At 41.4% G+C, this 19280-nt stretch overlaps 1 protein-coding gene across 1 annotated transcript in view; it reads right to left on the bottom strand.

Moving 5' to 3' along the window:
* THSD4 (thrombospondin type 1 domain containing 4) overlaps positions 1-19280 on the bottom strand; it is a 563564-nt gene that overhangs the window by 328220 nt on the left and 216064 nt on the right. The window contains exon 6 of the mRNA XM_081158486.1: positions 9635-9771. Within this exon, the coding sequence (XP_081014612.1) occupies positions 9635-9771 (137 nt within the window). The remainder of the gene's footprint in view (positions 1-9634; positions 9772-19280) is intronic.

The following is a 19280-nucleotide window of genomic DNA, read 5'->3' as shown; positions in this document are numbered from 1 at the left end:
GTTGCTGTGCCCGGGGCTGGACCTCCTTCCAGGAGTTTGCCTCAAGAATAACGACCATTCTGAGGTCCTAGGAACTGGGGGAGCTGGTTTTAACACTACTGAAAATTAACTACCCTGGCCTGGCCGGGCGTGGCTCAGCGGTTGAGCATCTACCTGGGATCCAGGCGATCGGGGTTCGATTCCTGGTCAGGGCACATGCCCGGGTTGCGGGCTAGCCAATCAATGACTCTCTCATCATTGATGTTTCTACCTCTCTCTCTCCCTCTCCTTTCCTCTCTCTGAGATCAATAGAGATATATTTAAAAAAAGAAAAGAAAATTAACTACCCTGTTATCAGACTTCAAGATCCTGGAAGGAGACACATGGACCACAGACCCTGCAGCTACTTCTCCCTTGCATACAGCCCTATATAACGAGCCAGGTAATAAGGGAAGGAAGGGCAGAACAGATTTTATGTGCACAAATCCCACTGCTCTCCCATTTATCGGCAAAAATGGAATAAATGCTCATATTTGATTCAACCTTATCTCTGCTTAATTGGCAGCCTGGACCCACTGTTGTCCGGTTTCACTTCCTTAGTCCTTTCGGGTGAGTTAGGACACAGAGCAAAAAAGGGACTTTTCTTCTGCCACCCTTTCAAGAGTTGGTTAGGAGACCAGGCTTATAATATCCTTAAATGCTACAATTACTAGCATTTCGCTGCTAATTGCGAAAATAAAACACAAGAGAAATAAGTAGGAAAAAGTGTAAATTTCAACCCATCAGGAGATGGGTTGATAAACTCTAAAAAATTTAGTAAGATGTGTATAAAATAAGATTTGTAGAAGATATCTGACAGAAAATGGTACCAGGGATTTTTTTCCAGTTTTTTCTGAAAAGCAAATAGCTGCTAGAACTTTTTTGTGTGTTTTTCAATTAATCTACTAATTTTGTCATCTGGAGTACTCTTCATATTTGTAACTTCTGCTATACCAGTGCTAAAAATTCATAAAACATTAGCTTTTCAATCAAGTAAAAACTTAATTGTAAATGTGAAGTCTTGCTAAGGCCCTAGAAACGGATGGCTTTTCCAAGTGATAAACAAAGAACCATTTACCTAGCATAACTGTAAATGCTGGAATGTTTTCTTTCTCTGTCAAAATGTATGTTCTTGTATTTGCCATGCAGACTAATGGATAGAATACATATACACACATACATACATACATACATACTGTAATAAAGAGCGAGCCCCACAACAGTGCAGGAAAGATTTATTCTACAGTAAAGGCATACTGGGTAGCCATCTGAAAAAATGTAAAATTGAATCCATACCTCACATGATACACTAGGGTACATTCCAAGTGGATTAATATAAAATGTAAAAATGTAAAAGCACAGAGCAATAAATTACTGAAAGAAGACATAGCAGAACTTTTCTTTTTACTTCAGAGTGTAGAACATCTTTCTACAGCACAAAATGTAGAGTGATAAAAGTGAAAATTCACCACTTAAGAAATTAAAAACTTCTGCATGGCAAAAAATAATGAAACCCCATGTGCATAAGTCAAAGACTACCTAAAAGCAAAACTAAAGGAAACCAAAAAACCCTGCAATTTATATCATAAAAAAAGCTCTTCCATGTATGAAAAGCTACTACAAATTAAGAAAGATCAACAACCCAATATAAAAACAGATCACACAAAAGGAATGGAAAGGGTTCCTGGGTCCGAAGGGCACATGCTCTTCCTTCGGGGCTGGGACTGCAGTAGGGCAGGCAAGGTGCCAAAGGCACAAAATTTAAGAAGACCCTGAGAATTTCATCTAATTTAATGCCTCCTTAAATTGTGCTCCTCACTCATCTTATTCCAGGCCCTGTGGTTCTTAAACATATGAAAATATGCTCAACCTGACTCAAAATAAGATAAATGCAAATGAAAACTACCCAAGACACCAGTTTTCACTAATGAGGTTGGCACAAATCCAAACGTTGGATAACACACCACCCTCAGGCATTGCTGGTGGGATTGTTAGTTGTTTCAACCTCTCTGGAGAGCAAATGGCCACCCACTAGGCACTAAAATCACAAATACATACAAACTCTTGACTGAATTCTAAAAATTTATCCTACAGATACTTGAAAACACGTCAACTGGCCCATGCACAACCATATTTACGGCAGCATTGCCAGTTACGGTGAAAGATAGGACACAACCTACATGTGCATCATGGTTAAATAAGTCATGGTCAGCTCATTCAGTGCAGCACTGTGCAAGCCTAACATGAATAAGGACATTCTTTAGATATTGAAGTGGAGAGTTCTCCAAAGTATGTTAAGTAAGAAAAGCAAAGTTCAGAGCCACGTGTGTGTGATATGCTACCATATGTGCCCCCCCAAAAGAGAAAATAATATAATATGAATGGGCTCCTAGGTGCAGAAAAATATCTGCCTTAAAAAAGAAACTATCAAAGTGGTTATTTCCTGTTGGGAAATGGGAAACTGGGTGGAGAGGTGACAGGAATCACACTTTTTGGTGTCTGAGTCACATAACTGTATTATTATCTATTAAGAATATAAAAGAAAAAATGTGTTTTCATCTAGCACTTTTGTCCTCAAATATCTATTTCTATCTAGATGCGTGACACCTCCGGAGAGTTTTCTAAGGCTTTTCTATTCAGTCACTATTTGGTTTGATCTGACTTTTGGCAGAACTTAAAACAAGATGCCCAAACTGAATGTTAGGAAGATGGGCTTTCCCTTCCCATCTTCCCTCAGACTTCCAGGCTCTGCGGGAATCATCATCAGGTTAGCAGCCTATGTTTTAAAAAAACAGTCTGATCCTACAACAGTGTCACCAGTGACAAACATGAGCTGACTAGCAAGAATGTGCACAGGGACCAAAGAGAAAGGGGGCTACTGCTCCCCCTGGCCTTGTTTGTCCGGGTAGAAACGGCCTGTGGTTTCTGTGTGCACAGGTTTCTGCATCCTGAGAATTTTACTACGTGCCTCGTGGAACAGCATCTGTAGAGCAGAGCAGGTATACAATGGGCGCAGAATAACTCTACGGTGTCTGTCCCATAATGGAGCCTACTTAGATGGTGCTTCTAGTCTGTGTTTGGTTTAGGGGCAGGGATGGGGGTGCATGGGGGCAGAGGTGACTACTTGGCCCAGAGGACTTTCCCTGCTGAAGTTTCCTCTCATTTCTCAGTCACGAGTCCCAGTCACCACCCCTGCCAATTTGAATAGAACACTTCTCTAGTTTCCTTTGGAGAAATGCTGCCCATTAAGGAAAGCTACGGGGAGGAACCCTAAATTTCTCTCTCTTCTAACACTCTGGTGGAGGAGGAGCCCCCAGGAGGGGTAGGTTGGAAGCTCTGAACATCCTACTTCACTCTAACCTGAGCAGCCCCTCCTTTCTGTGTTGTAGTATTAGAGATCCCCTCTGACCCCCAAACCTGCTCGTGATCCGTTATATCACCCAGTTTTCAGGGCAGTCTTACTGGGTTTTGAGGATGGCTTAATGGTGTTAGTGGGGGACTCTCTATTGCTAAAGCCAGCATGTGTTGGGGAAGATGTGTGGGCACCCGGGAGGAACTACGTTTGCACCACCAGGAGGAGACCAGGTTAACAGGGCAGAGAGCAGGGAGAAGGCACAAAATGATCATCCCCACATCTGTCAGCTCCTGAGCACTGGGCGGGCTGGAGACGTGGTCTACATTTTCTCCAAGCCCTGGAGATCGCAAGGTCAGTAAGTGGTGTCGCCTCCACTTACCTCCACCCTGCCCTCCTCGGAGACCTTCCCCCACACGCCGCACCATGCGTGCTCCCCGCCACTGCTCACTGTTTCAGTTCCTCGTAACTTCATAACGCTCAGCCAAATGAGCATTCTTACACGTTAACCAGCCTTTTCTCTTTATTACTTTCTCCATTAGATTGAAGCTCAGTGTGGGTAGGAACCACGTTAATCTTTTCCATTGTTTCATCTTCAGTGCCTAGCCCACTGTATGGCAGTAAGCAGTTAAGATTATTTGTTGAATTAATTAATAATTATATGTATTGCTTGGGTTGTTAATTAATAGTTAATTAATAATTAATTAATAATTGATAAGTATGTATGAATAAAGAAATCTAAACAGTTTTTATGTGAAGTAGTGGTCTCAATGTTTGAAAATGAGAAACATTATAGTGGAAAAGAAGTGCAGATAATCAGGTGCATTTCATCAGGTTTACTTTAGGGTTAGGATTTCAAGAGGTGTTGAGAACAGGGCCTGGGCTCTAAAATGTTAATACTTTGTTAACCCTGGTCTCGACTGTTTGCAGGAAAGGAGGTTTCACAATCGGTTTCTGACTTGTTCGCCTGTTCATCCACTCACCTGTTTTAAAAAAGTCATTGAATAATTTCCATAGAGAAGGACTGAAGGTACAAATATCGCTAACTGGTCCTCCTTCAGAAGCTCAGGCCTGTCGACACGAAAACCATAACTAAAATCGAACACGATAAGCGTTTTAATAGTCACAAGCAGAAGGGCATTGAGACACAGTTTGCTTGAGGTGGGAATACAGGAAGGAAGCCACAAAGTGTCAGTAAGCTCAGAATCCAAGCGAAGTAAAAGCTCTCCCCCTGCTCCAAGGCTGAATCACGCAAAGGTCTGGCGAAGGAGAGAGGCCTCACCCAACGCGATTATTCTCTTGGTGTCATTCAAGTAACGAAAGAACTCTAAGCGAAGTCCACAAAATAACGGAGGGAAAAAAGAAAAGCAGCTTAAGGCAAATCAGCAGAGAAATGAGCCGGGTGGATCTGGCCCCGGACAGCACAAGAGCAGCTGATACAGAAGCTTGAGGAGCCCGGTGCCCAGCACCCAGGAGCGCACACAGGTGCGCGCCCACTGCCGTCCTGCCCGGCCTCGGGCCCAGAGCTTATCTCTGAACATTTGGAAAGAGTAACCTTGCTTTAATTTATTAAATATGAAACTGTCTGCTGATGTGTGCAGAAGGAAGCCTAGTGGTGTCCCAGCTGGCGGAGGGGTGAAAGCCCCAGCGGAGGGCGCAGGGAAGGCGGGCGCAGGAAATGCACTGCTGGAAGGGGACGGCTGACCCGGGGTGAGTGAGGAAGTGCGGGGGCCGAAGGGAGCCCTTTCCCCTCAGCAGAAGGTGCCATGGGAGCTTGCGCTCACACTTGCTTAGGTCTGTCCTGTCATTAGCTCTGAAGGAACTCGGGAAATTCAGAGTGAGCAAAACTGAAAACAAGCTGAGGGAGGTAGGAGCTTGGGTGCCAAGAACTCTCCCCAACCTCCAGGGCCTTGGGTTCTGGGGGCTGGGCCAAAGGGGCCTCATGTCCTTGTTTTATCTACACTCAGCTGCCCACCATCTCAGCCAAAAATGAGAAGACTGTGCTGCGTTCAAGACTAATTTCATTTGCTGAAATCCAACAGATTGAGTCATCAAGTACCTTAATTCATTTACTCATTTATTTTCAGCACCTATTCAAAGGGTAGGTATTTTCCTAAAGCCAAGTGCCTGGAATTGCTCCCAGGAGGGCTGGGTGGCAGGCAGGGGCAATGGGAACAAATAGTTACAAGAAGTGGGAAGAGAAGAATAGAAGAGTACACAAGGGGGCCAGCCAGTGGCTTTTGAGCAGTGTCTGTGGGGCAGACCAAGAGTGGGCACAGCACGGCCTTCAGGCTGACAGGACAGTGTGTGCATTCCCGTGGAGGCACAACCCTGCAGGCCTGCTGGGTTAGGGAGAAACATGTCCCAGCCTGGCCAACACTGGGGGCCCAGGGAGGCCTGGCAGCAGACAGATGATGAAGGGCCTGGCCTTTATTCCATAGGCAGTGGGGCGCCACAGACAGAATTTAAGCAAAGAAGAGGCATGTCCTGATGTGTGTTTTGGAAAGACAGTCTGTTTTGGAGAAAGGCAGCGAGAAAAATAAACTCGGAACAGGGGGGACCTGAAACACACAGGTTTCTCCCCATCACATACAAACTACTCGTTCTATTTTAAAAGTCAATATTAATAGTCAACCCCTATGCAGCACTTAGTGTGTCCAAGTCATTTCATTTTTTCAACAGTCCTCTGTAAAACAGGGACTAAAAATTCCTGTTGATCAACTTATTGTGAAGACGAATGAACTGATGAAAGAATTTTGTAGTAAGGCACAGAGCACAGTGTCTGGCACATGGCAGATTCTCAGAAATAGTTCCTTGCTAGCTTGTATTAGCTCCAGCACCTTCTTCCTTTGAGGTTTTGCATCAGCCTCAATATTGCAAAGTATTCACCCCATGACTGTTCCTTTTCCACCAAAGGCTATTTTGGGTGGGTCTTAGGACTGATTCTGTCTCTTTCAGTATCATTCAGCTCTGGAACCCTGAGGTTTCTGGATGGCCGGTCTCCAGGGAGGGAAGGTTGTGTTTTTTTGGTAGTCTTTACCCAAGTGACCCTGTTCTTTCAAATGCCTGCTAAATCTTTGAAGGCAACGTTTCAGCTATTTTTATTAAATTGTGAGCAAAAATAATAAATATACATTAAACTATAAAATTTTGAAAATTTTCAAGCAGTTTAAAGCTGAGATCAAGTTAAAAAAAATCACAGCACAGTCAATGTGATGCTTAATGATAGGAATTATTACTGTGATCTCTGTTAATTAGACATAAATGCTATTTCATTCCCATAAATGATAATAATGCCTGGGCAAGGCTGGAAGTGTCTCAGAGACTGCTCTGAAGACTGGCCAGATAGTCCTGTTTGATGTCTAGAGGGAAAGGGTCTGGAGGAGGAAAGCGGAATCTCTGCGAGCTTCGGATACGTGCTTTAGAAAAAGACAGGGCCACAGCGCTTTCCCTTCAAAGCCTACCTACTTGTGGTCCTTAGCCTGAAGCCACCCTTTTGGATCCTCCAGTCCCTGTCAAAAAAGGAAGTGTCACCCAGCACTGGAGGCGGACCCCCGTTTTCTCCAGCCTCCAGCCCAAGGATGTCTGCATTGTTCCCACCCCTCTTCCAACTACTGGCTCTAAAACAGAGGCACGCCCACAAGAGGGTGAGCACCCAGGGGTGCTCTGCTAGGCGCAGGAGCGGAGCGTTCCCGCTAGCACTGGGTGGGCTGGGCCTTCTTTGGCTTGGAGTCAGGAGGACACTCTCCTCCCCTAGCTACTCTTTTGTGGGTTTCACTCATATTCCTATTTAATGCTTGTCACCTTTTATTAAGTTTTGTTTCAGCAGAGGCTTCTGGAGCTATTTCAGAGGCAGACAGTCCTGACCGCAAGTGACAGCCCTCTCAGCCATGAGTCAGCCAAGCAGAAGTGTCAATCTGAGTTCTGGGCTTCCAATCAAATATTCAGAAAAGGACACTTTACCCTTTGAAAGATGCAAAGTAAACAGAATCTTAATCTGGGACGCAAACGTACTTCAGATTATTTAAACTGAATTTCTAGAGAGGATGGAGAGTCAGTGGTTCCAACAACTTCAATGAGTGAATTGCAGGCAAGAGCACAGAGAACAAATATGATGGAATATCAAAGTCATCCTTGTAACATCAAATTCCTATTAATCAACTCATAGCCTGAGACTGTGTGTCTCAGTCTTTTAGCAATTACCATCTTCAAACTGTGTTGCCCTACAGTTTGAAAGGTTTTCATCAATTGGTAAGAGTCCATGCCCATGTCCTTATAAGTGTTTGTTTTTCTTTCATATCATCAGTTCAGAGATACTCAATGTGACACTAAGAAAACATGCTTGCCCAGTGGAAAGAGATCACATTTCATCTTCCTTCCAAGTCATTTCACCACTCTGTATTTACATTTCTGGTTCTTTGTTAAATATGTTTTAATCAGTGTCCTTTAAAACTCTGCTACACAAAGTATGATCCATAGACCAACAGCATCCACATCACATGAGAGCGTGTCAGAAAATGAGACACTCAGCCCTTGCCTAGACCCAGCCAACTAGAACCTGTGCTCCCCGGGAGTCACACTACAGTGAGAGACCTGCCTCAAAAGATGGAGTGACTCTCACAACTCTGTAATCTACAAAAAAGCAAATGCTTTTGCAGTAAAAACTCAAACACAACAGGACATCAGTGGGCATAAACAACACTGCTGATACACACCAGCAGGCTTACTAAGTGTAGGCCTGTTCCAAGGGCCTTGCATGTATTAGTTTATGACTCTTCACTACAAGGCAGGAGGTAGATGCCATCCTCCTCAGCTTGCAGATGACGTACAGAGGCCCAAAGAGCTTGCATAACTTGGGCAAAACCACACAGTAAATCAGTGGAAGAGGAAGGACTTTGAATCCAGCCATCGGACTTCAGAGGGCATGTTTTTACCCAACACACTGTTCCCCTTCCCAACAGTGTGCACCTATATCAGGAAACCAAACAGTTCGTTCAGGACCTGAAAGAAAAAGCCAGGTTGCTTAAGGACCATTATTTCAGGCTCAGTAACATTTTGAAGCAGAGGCCAGTTGAGCTGGACACCACAAAACTCTAATTACACTCCCTCAGGTATCATCTGAGGAGGGCAAGGCTCAGAGGGGACATGTGAAACCCGATGGTTTTTCCAAAGGAGTGGAAAACGGGAGGCCAGACAGCTAGGCCTCACTGTATTCCCCACCATGCTCCCTGCCTCATCGACACCACCTCCTGATTTTGGGGGTGGTTTGCTCTTCCAAAGACACCTCACACACATCAGATAGCAAACAACTTTTTCCTTTCTTAACTTTCATTCAAAATCTGAGACTATCCAGATAAGTTATTTTGTACCCTATTTGAAACCTCCTCATTATAAAAAGACTGAGGGGGAAAGTTGTGCTTAGAAATCACACTTGAAAAGCTCTAATATTAAACACCGTGGCAACTTACATTCCAGGTAGAACAGGAACATTCAGATGTAAAAAGCCTCCTCCTTTGAAGAAAATCAGTCCTCCAGCTATTGAGTTTTAATTAAGTAGAATCTCAGTTTGGGCTCCAAAGAGTCATTTACCTGCTCAGTTCCACCTACTACATTTACAGATAAAAGGAGGGGTGGCAGTCCAGGCCAGAATTAATGTAGCTGTGGAATCTCATCTAAGAAGCCTATTTTTAACCTTTGCATCTGTCAAAGGTTAGCATCCCACAAGGATTCTCTCAAGCCCAGAATGTTTGCAGAATGTCGGGTGGGGAGTTCCTGGAACAGACTTCAGAAGTCCAAAGAGGCTGAGAAATCTTCCTGTTTAAAGTACAACTTCTGCTGTAAAGGGCACCAGACAACTTTCATTTGGAAGCCTGCCCCATCTGGTGGGAGGCAAGATAAAATACACCATGCCCTTAAAATGCCACTTTCAGGAGGCCAACCCTTTCTGGACAGATCCGGCAGTGGCCTTTCCATAACCTCCAGAGGGAAGGAAGAAGTTCCAGACCCAAAGAGCATAGGTCAGTGTCCCGCCTGAAGCATGCAGTGTAAACATAAATCACTTAATAACTGAAATGCCAGAGCGAGGCATGGTGACGCCGAAAGATCAAAAACACAGAGCGGACCAAGCTGCCCGTCTCCTCCCACTTCTCCCAGAGCTCATGTTTAGGGTCCATGGGTTGGGGGAGGTAGCAGACCACGGCCTGGCAGCCAGCACTCAAACGGCCTGAGCACCCACCCCGGGTGCCACAGTCCTGGGGCACTTACCTTGCACTGCCCAGACACGCAGATGGCCGTGCCATTCTGGTCGCAGGGGGTGCCATCAATGACCTTCTCCGCTTGCCGTACATAGAAGCGGTAGCCCATTGCCTGGCAGTTCAACTCACACTTCCGGTTGCCCTTTACTACCAAAAATAAAAATTAAAAAAAATCAGCATCTTTTTTTCTTCCTGTATTTTTATTGAGATAAAATTCACATAACATAAAATTAACCATTTGAACCAAAGTGTAAAACTCATTGTTTTTTAGTATGTTCACAATGTTGTACAACCATTAGCACCAATTCCAGAATATTTCCATTGCCCCCAAAGAACCCCTGGACCTGTTAGCTGTCCCTCCCAACTCCTTCCACTCCTCATCTCCCAGACACTGGTAACCACCAAACTATTTTCTGTCTCTGTGGATCTGCCTATTCTGGGTGTTTTATAACCACACACTTTTTAAAACTGCCTAAGTGCTATTAGATCTCCATACTTGATGGTAAAGAGAAGGGATTGCAGCCTGATCTACTGGCAGACAGTAGAGATTCGATGCTGAGTGAGTATTATGAAGGAATTCTTAAAGAATCTCACAATGCAAATAATAGATTCTACTTTTAGACATCCTCCCATACCTTGCTATAGTCATAATTATGTTTTCTATATCAGCAATTATAGAGAGCACACAATTTTATTGTTCTGCTATTTTTTAACTTAAAATCTATGCAGTCATATCATACTTATGTTCTTTTAAATGGCTGGAGATTCCTGTAATAATTCCTCCATGATGAGATGTTTCAGTGATTTCCCCATTACCTTAGGTTGAAGTCCAAACTCCTAAGCAAGGAACAAAACATCTTTCCCAAACAGTCTTATTTCCTACTGCTCTTCCTTAAGTCTATGTTCCATACCCAACTAAGCTCTTCCTCCATCCAGCCATTGCTAAACTGTTCCTTCTGCCTCTGCCTCACTTGGTTAGCACCTGTTTCTACTTTGTTTTAGTTCCCAGGCACCTCTTCCAGGAAGCCTTCCATGGATCCTGATCTTGCCCTTCACAGGCTGTCCTGACTTTTTCTGCGTCAGGGTTAACCGAGCTTGCCTGAAGCATGGTCTTGAGGGACCACAGGGATGTGCCTGTCTTATGTATCCCCAGTGTTCAGTACAGAGCTGGGCACATAGAAAATGCTCAACAAATCCCTGAGGAATAAAGGGCGGGATGGATAAATGAATACCCACCTTTTTTCTTTGCCTTTCTCTCCCCTCTGTCCATGACATATATTCACCTGCATCAGAGTCTTTCTCTATATTTCTATCACTTCACACAAAGCCTGGCACACAGTAGGTGCTCAATAAAGACTAAACTAATTATCACTACAACTAATACCTCCAGAGCAATTTAGTTGCCTTCAAAATGAGAATGAGAAAAATTTTCAGGCAAGATACACTTTCATATCCAAAAGAGACAGGCAAGCCACGTACACAGTGATTTTTTGAACACTGTTTTTGGAGACAAGAAAATGCTATGCTCAGCCATAGACAGCATGTTCCTGGGCCATGCCTTTGTCTGAAAATCTGATTACTGGATTAAATAATACTGACTTTTTCCTACACAAGATGCTACATCATATTTTCCCCAGTGTGGCTGCCTGACTGTCATAGCAATGAACTTCCTTCTCCTCCAAAGCCATTGAAAACCGCTATCAGGAAATAACAGAGCCTCCGGGACCACATGAGTTAGGGAAGATTGAATCTTCTATATACCCTAAGCTCTATCTTAGAAGTCAAGAGACTTGGTTTCTTACCCTGGCTGTCCAAAAAATATAAGAAGTGATCTTGAAAAAAAAAAAAATCGAAGAATCAAACCAAACCAAACCACAATAGCCCTAAACAAATGAAGTGACAGGTTGGGGGTAAAACTAGTCTCCTTCAACTTGCTTTCTCATGTCATCTATCTATGCAGACCCTGCTTCCTCTCTTCCCAGCTCCTCACCTTCTGAAGTGACGTGACAGCAGGAAGTATCCAGGTGCCCTGCATTTTAAGGAATAAAAGTATCTGAAAGGCAGCCTCATATGGGGCGAGGGTTTTGAGTTCTCACTTCTCTCTTGGCTTCCTCCCAACTACCTCTGTCCTTTGCAGCCACAATTTTATTTCTCAATATTTGCAACCATACCACAGAAGAACATTCTGAGAACAACAAAATGGTTAAATGTGAGATAATTATGGCAGAATCTCCAAATGGCTACATGAAATAACCCAAAGGAATGGCCTTAAGTCTGGGCTCCTACCTGTGGCCCAAACCAGCCACTCGGTCTGACCCTCTGCCTATATGACTTTGACAGGGTCCCTGCCTTCTCAAGCTTGGAACAAGGGGACAGGGGCGTCCGAGGCAATAACTGAAACCTGTGGACGAGTGCCTCCCTAATAAAACTGCCTGGATCCTGCTGCCTTAGCAATACTCAACCAGTGCTTCTCATAAAATTACACAAGGGCTGACTTCTCCAGATCCTGCACATACTCCCCAACCACTTTAGCATTTCATGCAAAACTACATCTGCAGAGCTTCAGTTTAAGGTTTTTCATGGAGTGCCACTTCATTCTCCCTTTCCCCTTGAATAAAATTATAATTCTGATGCCAGGAGCTGTTTCTCTAAGCAAATTTTGCCATGGTTTTATTTTGTCATGGAGAAAACAGAAGAGTGGCTACAAGCTGGGGGCAATGGAATGAATGCAAGTGAGCACATGCTTTCCCCCCATTTATCTCCCTCTTACTCCTCTCCCTCTCTGTTCTCATCTGCTTCCTAAATGCCCTCCCCACCCCCAATGGGGGCACCTTTAACTTTCACACATTCAGGTAGTGATCCCCAGTGTGGTCCCAGGACCAGAAGCAGCAGTATCACCTGAGACCTTGTTAAAAGTGTAAATTCTTGGGCCTTACCTCCAACTTCTAAGTCAGAAGCTCTGGGGATGATGCTGGGTAACCTGTATTTTAACAAGCCCTCCAGGTGATTCTGGTGCAGTCAAGTTTGGGAACCACTGCTCCAAGGAAAATCAAGTACTGAAAACATTTAGAAGTAGCTAATCATTCTTATTTTGAATAAAGGATGTTCAAATTCCACCCCTAAACTTAAAAGATAATATCAGCACCATCTTTAATTAAATTTAGAATATTGCCAAGTATCTGGATCCCTGATAATAAAAAATACCTCTGATTAGTTTTTTAAAATGCTAGAGAATATAGATGAAAATTCAGTTACTTAGAATAAAGTAGCTAACAGCTAAAGGGTTTACTCTCAAATACAGGTTAAATATTTAAACCACTCAATGAGCTCTGTTCCCTTGGAAAAGCCATTGAGTAAAGACACTTTTTTTAGTGATAAAAAAAACAAAGAAAATAGAAAAGCAGTGAACAGTTACAAAATTTTGGAAGGTGGAAAGCAGAAAGACCCATGGTAATGGCTCAGCAAACCCAACCAAACTAATCATAGACAGAAATTGAAGCACAAAGCTACCTATATCATAGCATTTCTAAACAGTAACTCTGAGAATAAAGGAGACCGCAAGCCTCAAAACAGAGAAATCGAAGGGGTGTTTGAGAGGCAATTAAGAGGTTCCACTTTCCAGAATGGGTGACTAAAGCCTCTGAAAATGGACTCTGTCATAAAAGCAATGAGAACACTGCAAAAAGCAGCTGAAGGGGCTACTAGTAACAGACAAAATAGACTTTAAGACAAAAATTGTTATTAAAGACAAGTAAGAGCATTTTATAAGGATAAAGTGTCAATCCATCAGGAAGCCAACAATAGAGGCCCCAAATACATGAAGCTAAACCTGACAGAAGTGAAAGGAGAACTAGACAATTTAATAATAAAGGTGGGAAATATCAATATCCCACTTTCAATAATTGATAGCACTAGACAGAAGAACGAAAAGGAAATAGAAGACTTAAACACTATAAATCAACTATACCTAATAGATATAGATAGAACATGCCACCCAACAGTAGCACAATTCATATTCTTCTCAAGCACACACAAAACATTTTCCAGAAGGGAACAAATATTAGGTCATAAAACAAGCTTCCATAAATTTTAAAAGACTGAAATCACACAAAATATGCTCACTAACCACAATGGAATGAAATTAGGAAATCAATAACAAAAACAAACTTAGGGATTTCAAATATGTGGAAATTAAACCAAATACTTCTAAATAACTGATCAGGAAAAAACACACAAGGAAAATTAGAAAATACTTTGTGATTAATAAAAATAAAAACACAACATACCAATTTATGGGATGCAGTTATAGCAGTGTTTAGAGGGAAATTTATAGCTGTAAACACCTATGTTAAAAAAAATCTCAAGTCAATAATCTAATATGCTACCTTAAGAAGTGGGGGGGGGGAGAGCAAACTAAACCCAAAGCAATGGAAGGAAGGAAACTAGGGTGTAAGTAAATTAAACAGAGAAGGGACAGGCAATAACCAATGAAACCAAAAGTTGGTTATTTGAAAAGATTAATAAAATTGACACACTTTTATGTAGCCTGAACAAAAATAAAGGACAGAAGACTCACAATACTATAATCAGGAATAAAGAGTAGACATTACTACTGATTTTACAGAAATGAAAAGGACTTCTAGCCAGGGTGATTAGTCAAGAAAAAGAGATGGTACCACGACTGAAAACAAAGTAATAAACTATCTGCATCCACAAAGGACATGATCTTATATACAGAAAATCCAAACAATGCACCAAAAATTATTTGAAATAAACAAGTATATCAGGGTTAAAGGATACAAGATCAATATACAAAAATCAATGTGAGCCTTAGACAGTTTTACTCAGTGGTTAGAGCATCAGCCCATGGACGGAAGGGTCCCAGGTTCGATCCCAGGCTTGATCTGAGTGTGGGAGGCAACCAGTCGATGTGTCTTTCTCACATCAATGTTTCTCTCTCTTTCTCTCTCTTGCCACCTTCCACACACTCTGAAAAGCAATGGAAAAAATATCATCAGGTGAGAGTTAAAAAAAAAAAATCAATTTTATTTCTATATGTTATCAATGAATAACCTGAAAGTAAAATTAAAAACACAATTCCATTTACGATAGCATCAAAATGAATAAAATACTTAGAAATAAACTTAAGAAAAAAAAGTTTAAGACATACACTGAAAAGTACAAAACACTGTTGAAAGTAACTAAGGAAAATCTAAATAAATGGAAAGATATCCCAGGTTCATGAATTGAAAGACAATATTGTTAAGATGGCAATTCTCCCCAAATTGATTTACAGATTCAATGCAATTCCAACCAATATATCAGCTGGCTTTTAATTTTGTAGAAATTGACAAGCTGATCCTAAAATTTATATGGCAATACAAGCAAGGGACCAAGAATAACTGAAACAACCTTGAAAACAAAAAACAAAACTGAAGTACTCATACTTCCTTATTTTTAACAAAAACAGTGTGATAGTATCATAAGGCTAGACATATAGATCAATGGAATAGAATTGAGTTTGGAAATAAATCCATATATATATATTTTATATATATACATATATATATTTTTTAACTTGAAGAGATTTTATCATTGCGTTTCTATTCCACCTACTGGGGGCACTGAGATGACAGCTCAGAAGCAGAGGAACTGGAGACAAGCCCCCACCCTTCTCATACGGGGCAGGAGCGCCACAGCTGACAGCTCCGGGGTGGCACTAGAGGGCTCTGGGGAGCACTCATACTAGTTAAACCACAGGCCCCCACAGGGGGGATCTTCCTGTCAGAGAAGAAGTTTCCCTCCCATCCTATTCCCTAAGGCCCAGACAAGGGGAAAGAAGTCAGAGATCAACTCAGGGACCAGTGAGGGTGGGGCCTAAGGGGATGAGCCAGCAGACAAGGACATAAAGATAAATCCTTATATTTTGATCCACTGATTTTTTGACAAGGGTGCCAAGACTAGTCAATGGGGGAAAATTGTCTTTGCATCAAATGGTGGTGGGACAACTTTGCATATCTACATGTAAAAGAATAAAGTTGGACTCCTACTACATAAGAACATTAACTCAAATGCATCATCAACCTAAAGGTAAGAGCTAAAACTATAAGATTCTTAGAAAAAAGTAAAGGCATAAATCTTCATGGCCTTAAATTAGTCTTAGATGACATGATATCAAAAGCTCAAGCAGCAAAAGACAAAATAAATAAATTGGACTTCATCTTACAACTTCATTGAGAAAATGAAATCACAACACATGAAAAGAAACAAAATCTCTGCAAATAATATATCAGACTTGTATTTAGAATGTATAAAGAATTTTTATAATTCAACAATAAAAAGATAACTCAATTAAAAATGGACAAAGGATTTAAATAGATATTTCTCCAAGGAATATATACAAATGGATAATAAGTACATGAAAAGATGCTCAATATCATTAGTTATTAGTATACATCAAAATCACAATAAGATATAAATCATTAGGGAAATATATATCAAAACCACTTCACATTCACTAGGATGACTAAAATGAAAAAGCTAGTAAGAAGTGTTGGCAAGGATGTAGAGGAGTCAGAACTCTTGTACAATGCCTATAGGATTGTAAAATGGAACAGCTTCCTTGGAATATATCTGGTAGTTTTTCAGAATGTCAAACATAGAGTTACCAAATGACCCAGAAATTCTACTTCTAGGTATATACCTATGAGAAATGAAAACATGCGTCTTCACATTCAAATTATACACAACATTTAAATTGTACAAAAATATTCTTAGCAACATTATTCATAATAGCTAAAAAGTGGAAACAAGCCCAATGTCCTTCAACTAACGAGTGGATAAATGAAATGTATAATAGCCAATGGAATATTATTCAATGATAGAAAATACTTGTAAAGTACTAACCTGCTATGACATAGATAAATCAAGAAAATACAGGGTGTCGCAAAAAATGTATATACACTTTAACAGCTGGTAGCTCAATTTTGAGAATGAAATGTATTTTAATAAACACCGCCTTTATAATTATTCAAAGTGTGTATATCATTATTCAGGGGAACACCCTATATTTTGCTAAGTGAAAGAAACCTGTCACAAAAGCCACATGTCTTATAATTACATTTATATGAAATGTTCAGAATAGGCAAATCTATACAGGTGGAAAGTAGATTAGTGGTTGCCAGGGGCTGGAGGAAGGAGAATCTAAAGTGACTGGTAATGGGTATGGACTTTCTTCTTGGGGGTGATGAAAATGTTCTGATTTATACGGTGGCGATGGTTGCACAACTCTCTAAATACACTAAAACCACTAAATTGAGCTACTTAAAATGGTGGCTTTCGTGGCATGTGAATTTTCTCTCAATAAATCTGTTCTTTAAAAAAAGCAGCAGCATTTTATTTCCTGAATCCCCAGGAAACATCAAATAAATAACTCAAGAAAATTTCTGTTTCCAGATTTAAGGTGCCCAACAAGTGCCCAGAACAATGTGTTAGGAGCAGGATTCGATTTTACCCTCCTTATAATTAATAAGTTAGCCTGTTAGTGTTTCATGGATACAGACAGAAGATACAAGACTCCTCAGTCAGAGATAAAGAACTTTATTACTCAGGGAAGGGCAAGCAGAATGAGCATGGGCAAGTTTGTGTCAGTTCCCCTGTACCCAAGGCCCATGGGCACCACGTAGGAGCCCAGATGGATGCTGCACATGCAGTGGTTTTGCATTGCAGCTGAGGAGCACTGAGCTTGAGGGCCCCACTGCTTTTATGGGAAACAATAAAGAGTCCTGTTCTTTGTTCTGGGTGGAGATGTGTCTATCCGTCACGGTTGCTCACTACAAACACAACCTTGAGAAAGGACGTCATTTAAGGGTGGTCAGAGTCTTGCATTCTTGGCCTACTCTACAAGATCTTAGGAGCGCAAGGGACCCATGGAGAAGCCTCCTTGATAAATGGATAATAACAAGGCACATGGTTGTGAAATTTCAAGACATTTGGGACAAAGAAAAGATAATACAGGCTACCAGAGAGAGAATGAACAAATAAAATAGATTGGATTTCTCAACAATAACTTGGAAAACTAGAAGAAAATTGAGCAATGACTCATAATTTTTGAGGGAAAGTAATTTCCAAATTAGAATTTTATATCTAGTCAAATTATTAACACTTAAGAAAAAATAAAGGCATTTTCAGAAATTCAATCCTCACACAATTTACCTCTCATGCACCCTTATTGGAGAATGTATTATACCACAATGAAGTAATAAACCAAGAAAGAAGGTGTGGGGTCCAGGAAATAGAAGATCTAGCCCAAAAGAGGAGCAGAGAGAATACCAGGACTAGGGTGAAAAGAGAGCCTGGCAAGACAAAGGTGCACTAGAAGAGCCCTGGAGCAGGTGAAAAGGTTCTAGGAGGCATTTATTCAAGAAAATGAGATAGACAAACTACTCAATACATTTTAATATGTTGAGGTTTTTAAGATATCGAGATATCAAGATATTGAAAGAAGATTTGCACAATTTACAGAGCATGGGGTTGCATAAGTGTGAAGTACACAGAAAAGACGATAAACTAAAAACAAAAAGGTATTTAGTAAGAAGAGAATAAAAGGATTTCAGGGGGGAAAAAGTAATCACAATATATAGAGTGGATGCTACGTGTGATGCCCAGATCATCACTGACCATCACACCCCAATCCAAGTTAGAATTCCCTCATTAGCCGGGACTGTTGCCTGCTGGTAGCTGACAGCTGAGTCTTTCTGGAACTTGACATCAGCCTAAGGGAGCCCTGCACCCAAGGTCGAACCTCCTCCCCAGGGATAGCCCCCATCCAATGACTGGTCCATGTGGTAGTACAAAGGCCCACCCAGACTCAAATTTGGGGTAAGTGCAGGATTATCCCAGCTCAGAGCTTCCCATGGGACCAGCTATGGCTTTCACATGACTGCCCCAGCCCAGCTTCTCCCTCTGTTCCATCCTGTGAGGTTTTTAAGATATCGAGATATCAAGATATTGAAAGAAGATTTGCACATCTCAGTGTTCCAGGTTCATTTCCTAATAAACACTGGGCACAAATCTGCCTAGGATCAGCATCCTGGAGATCTGACCTAAGCTAGCACACTGCCTGGCTCAGCCGTGCAGACAATACGTACAGTCATACTGTAAGCAATGGTGATTAATCTAACTGAAATTACAACCTAATTGTGGTGACAGCATGTAGGATGGGAAGAGCCCACATGAGGGGAGGTGGAGACAGAGGGTGATGAAAGAGGGCTACGTCCTCAACAGAAAATACTCAGCAACTGAAAAGTCTGGGAGTAACAATGTAAGCATTATTTAGCAATAAGGTGGTAAATATCAAAAGAACAGCTAAAATGCTGGGAGGAGCAAAGTTTACAGAACTATTTGACTCTATAAAACATATGCATGCAAAACTTGGATTAAATAATAAAAATTAATTTAAAAAAAAGAATGTAAAAAATTACCCCAACAGTTCAGGTTCTCAGAAATGGAATCCTTCTGCACAGTTATTGTCAATGGTTGGTTCCTCCCATTTCTATTCAAAATTAATACAAAAGGGTAACAATTCCTTGTTGTCTTTTCAGGAACTTTGCCTAAGTAAGGGAACAAAATGTTGCTCAAGTGTGGAGGCTAGATTT

This window comes from Miniopterus schreibersii, assembly GCF_964146895.1.
Source record: "Miniopterus schreibersii genome assembly, chromosome: 1".
Taxonomy (NCBI): Eukaryota; Metazoa; Chordata; class Mammalia; order Chiroptera; family Miniopteridae; genus Miniopterus; species Miniopterus schreibersii.
Note: the sequence above shows the minus strand (reverse complement) of the source record. Positions and strands in the feature narration are given on the sequence as shown.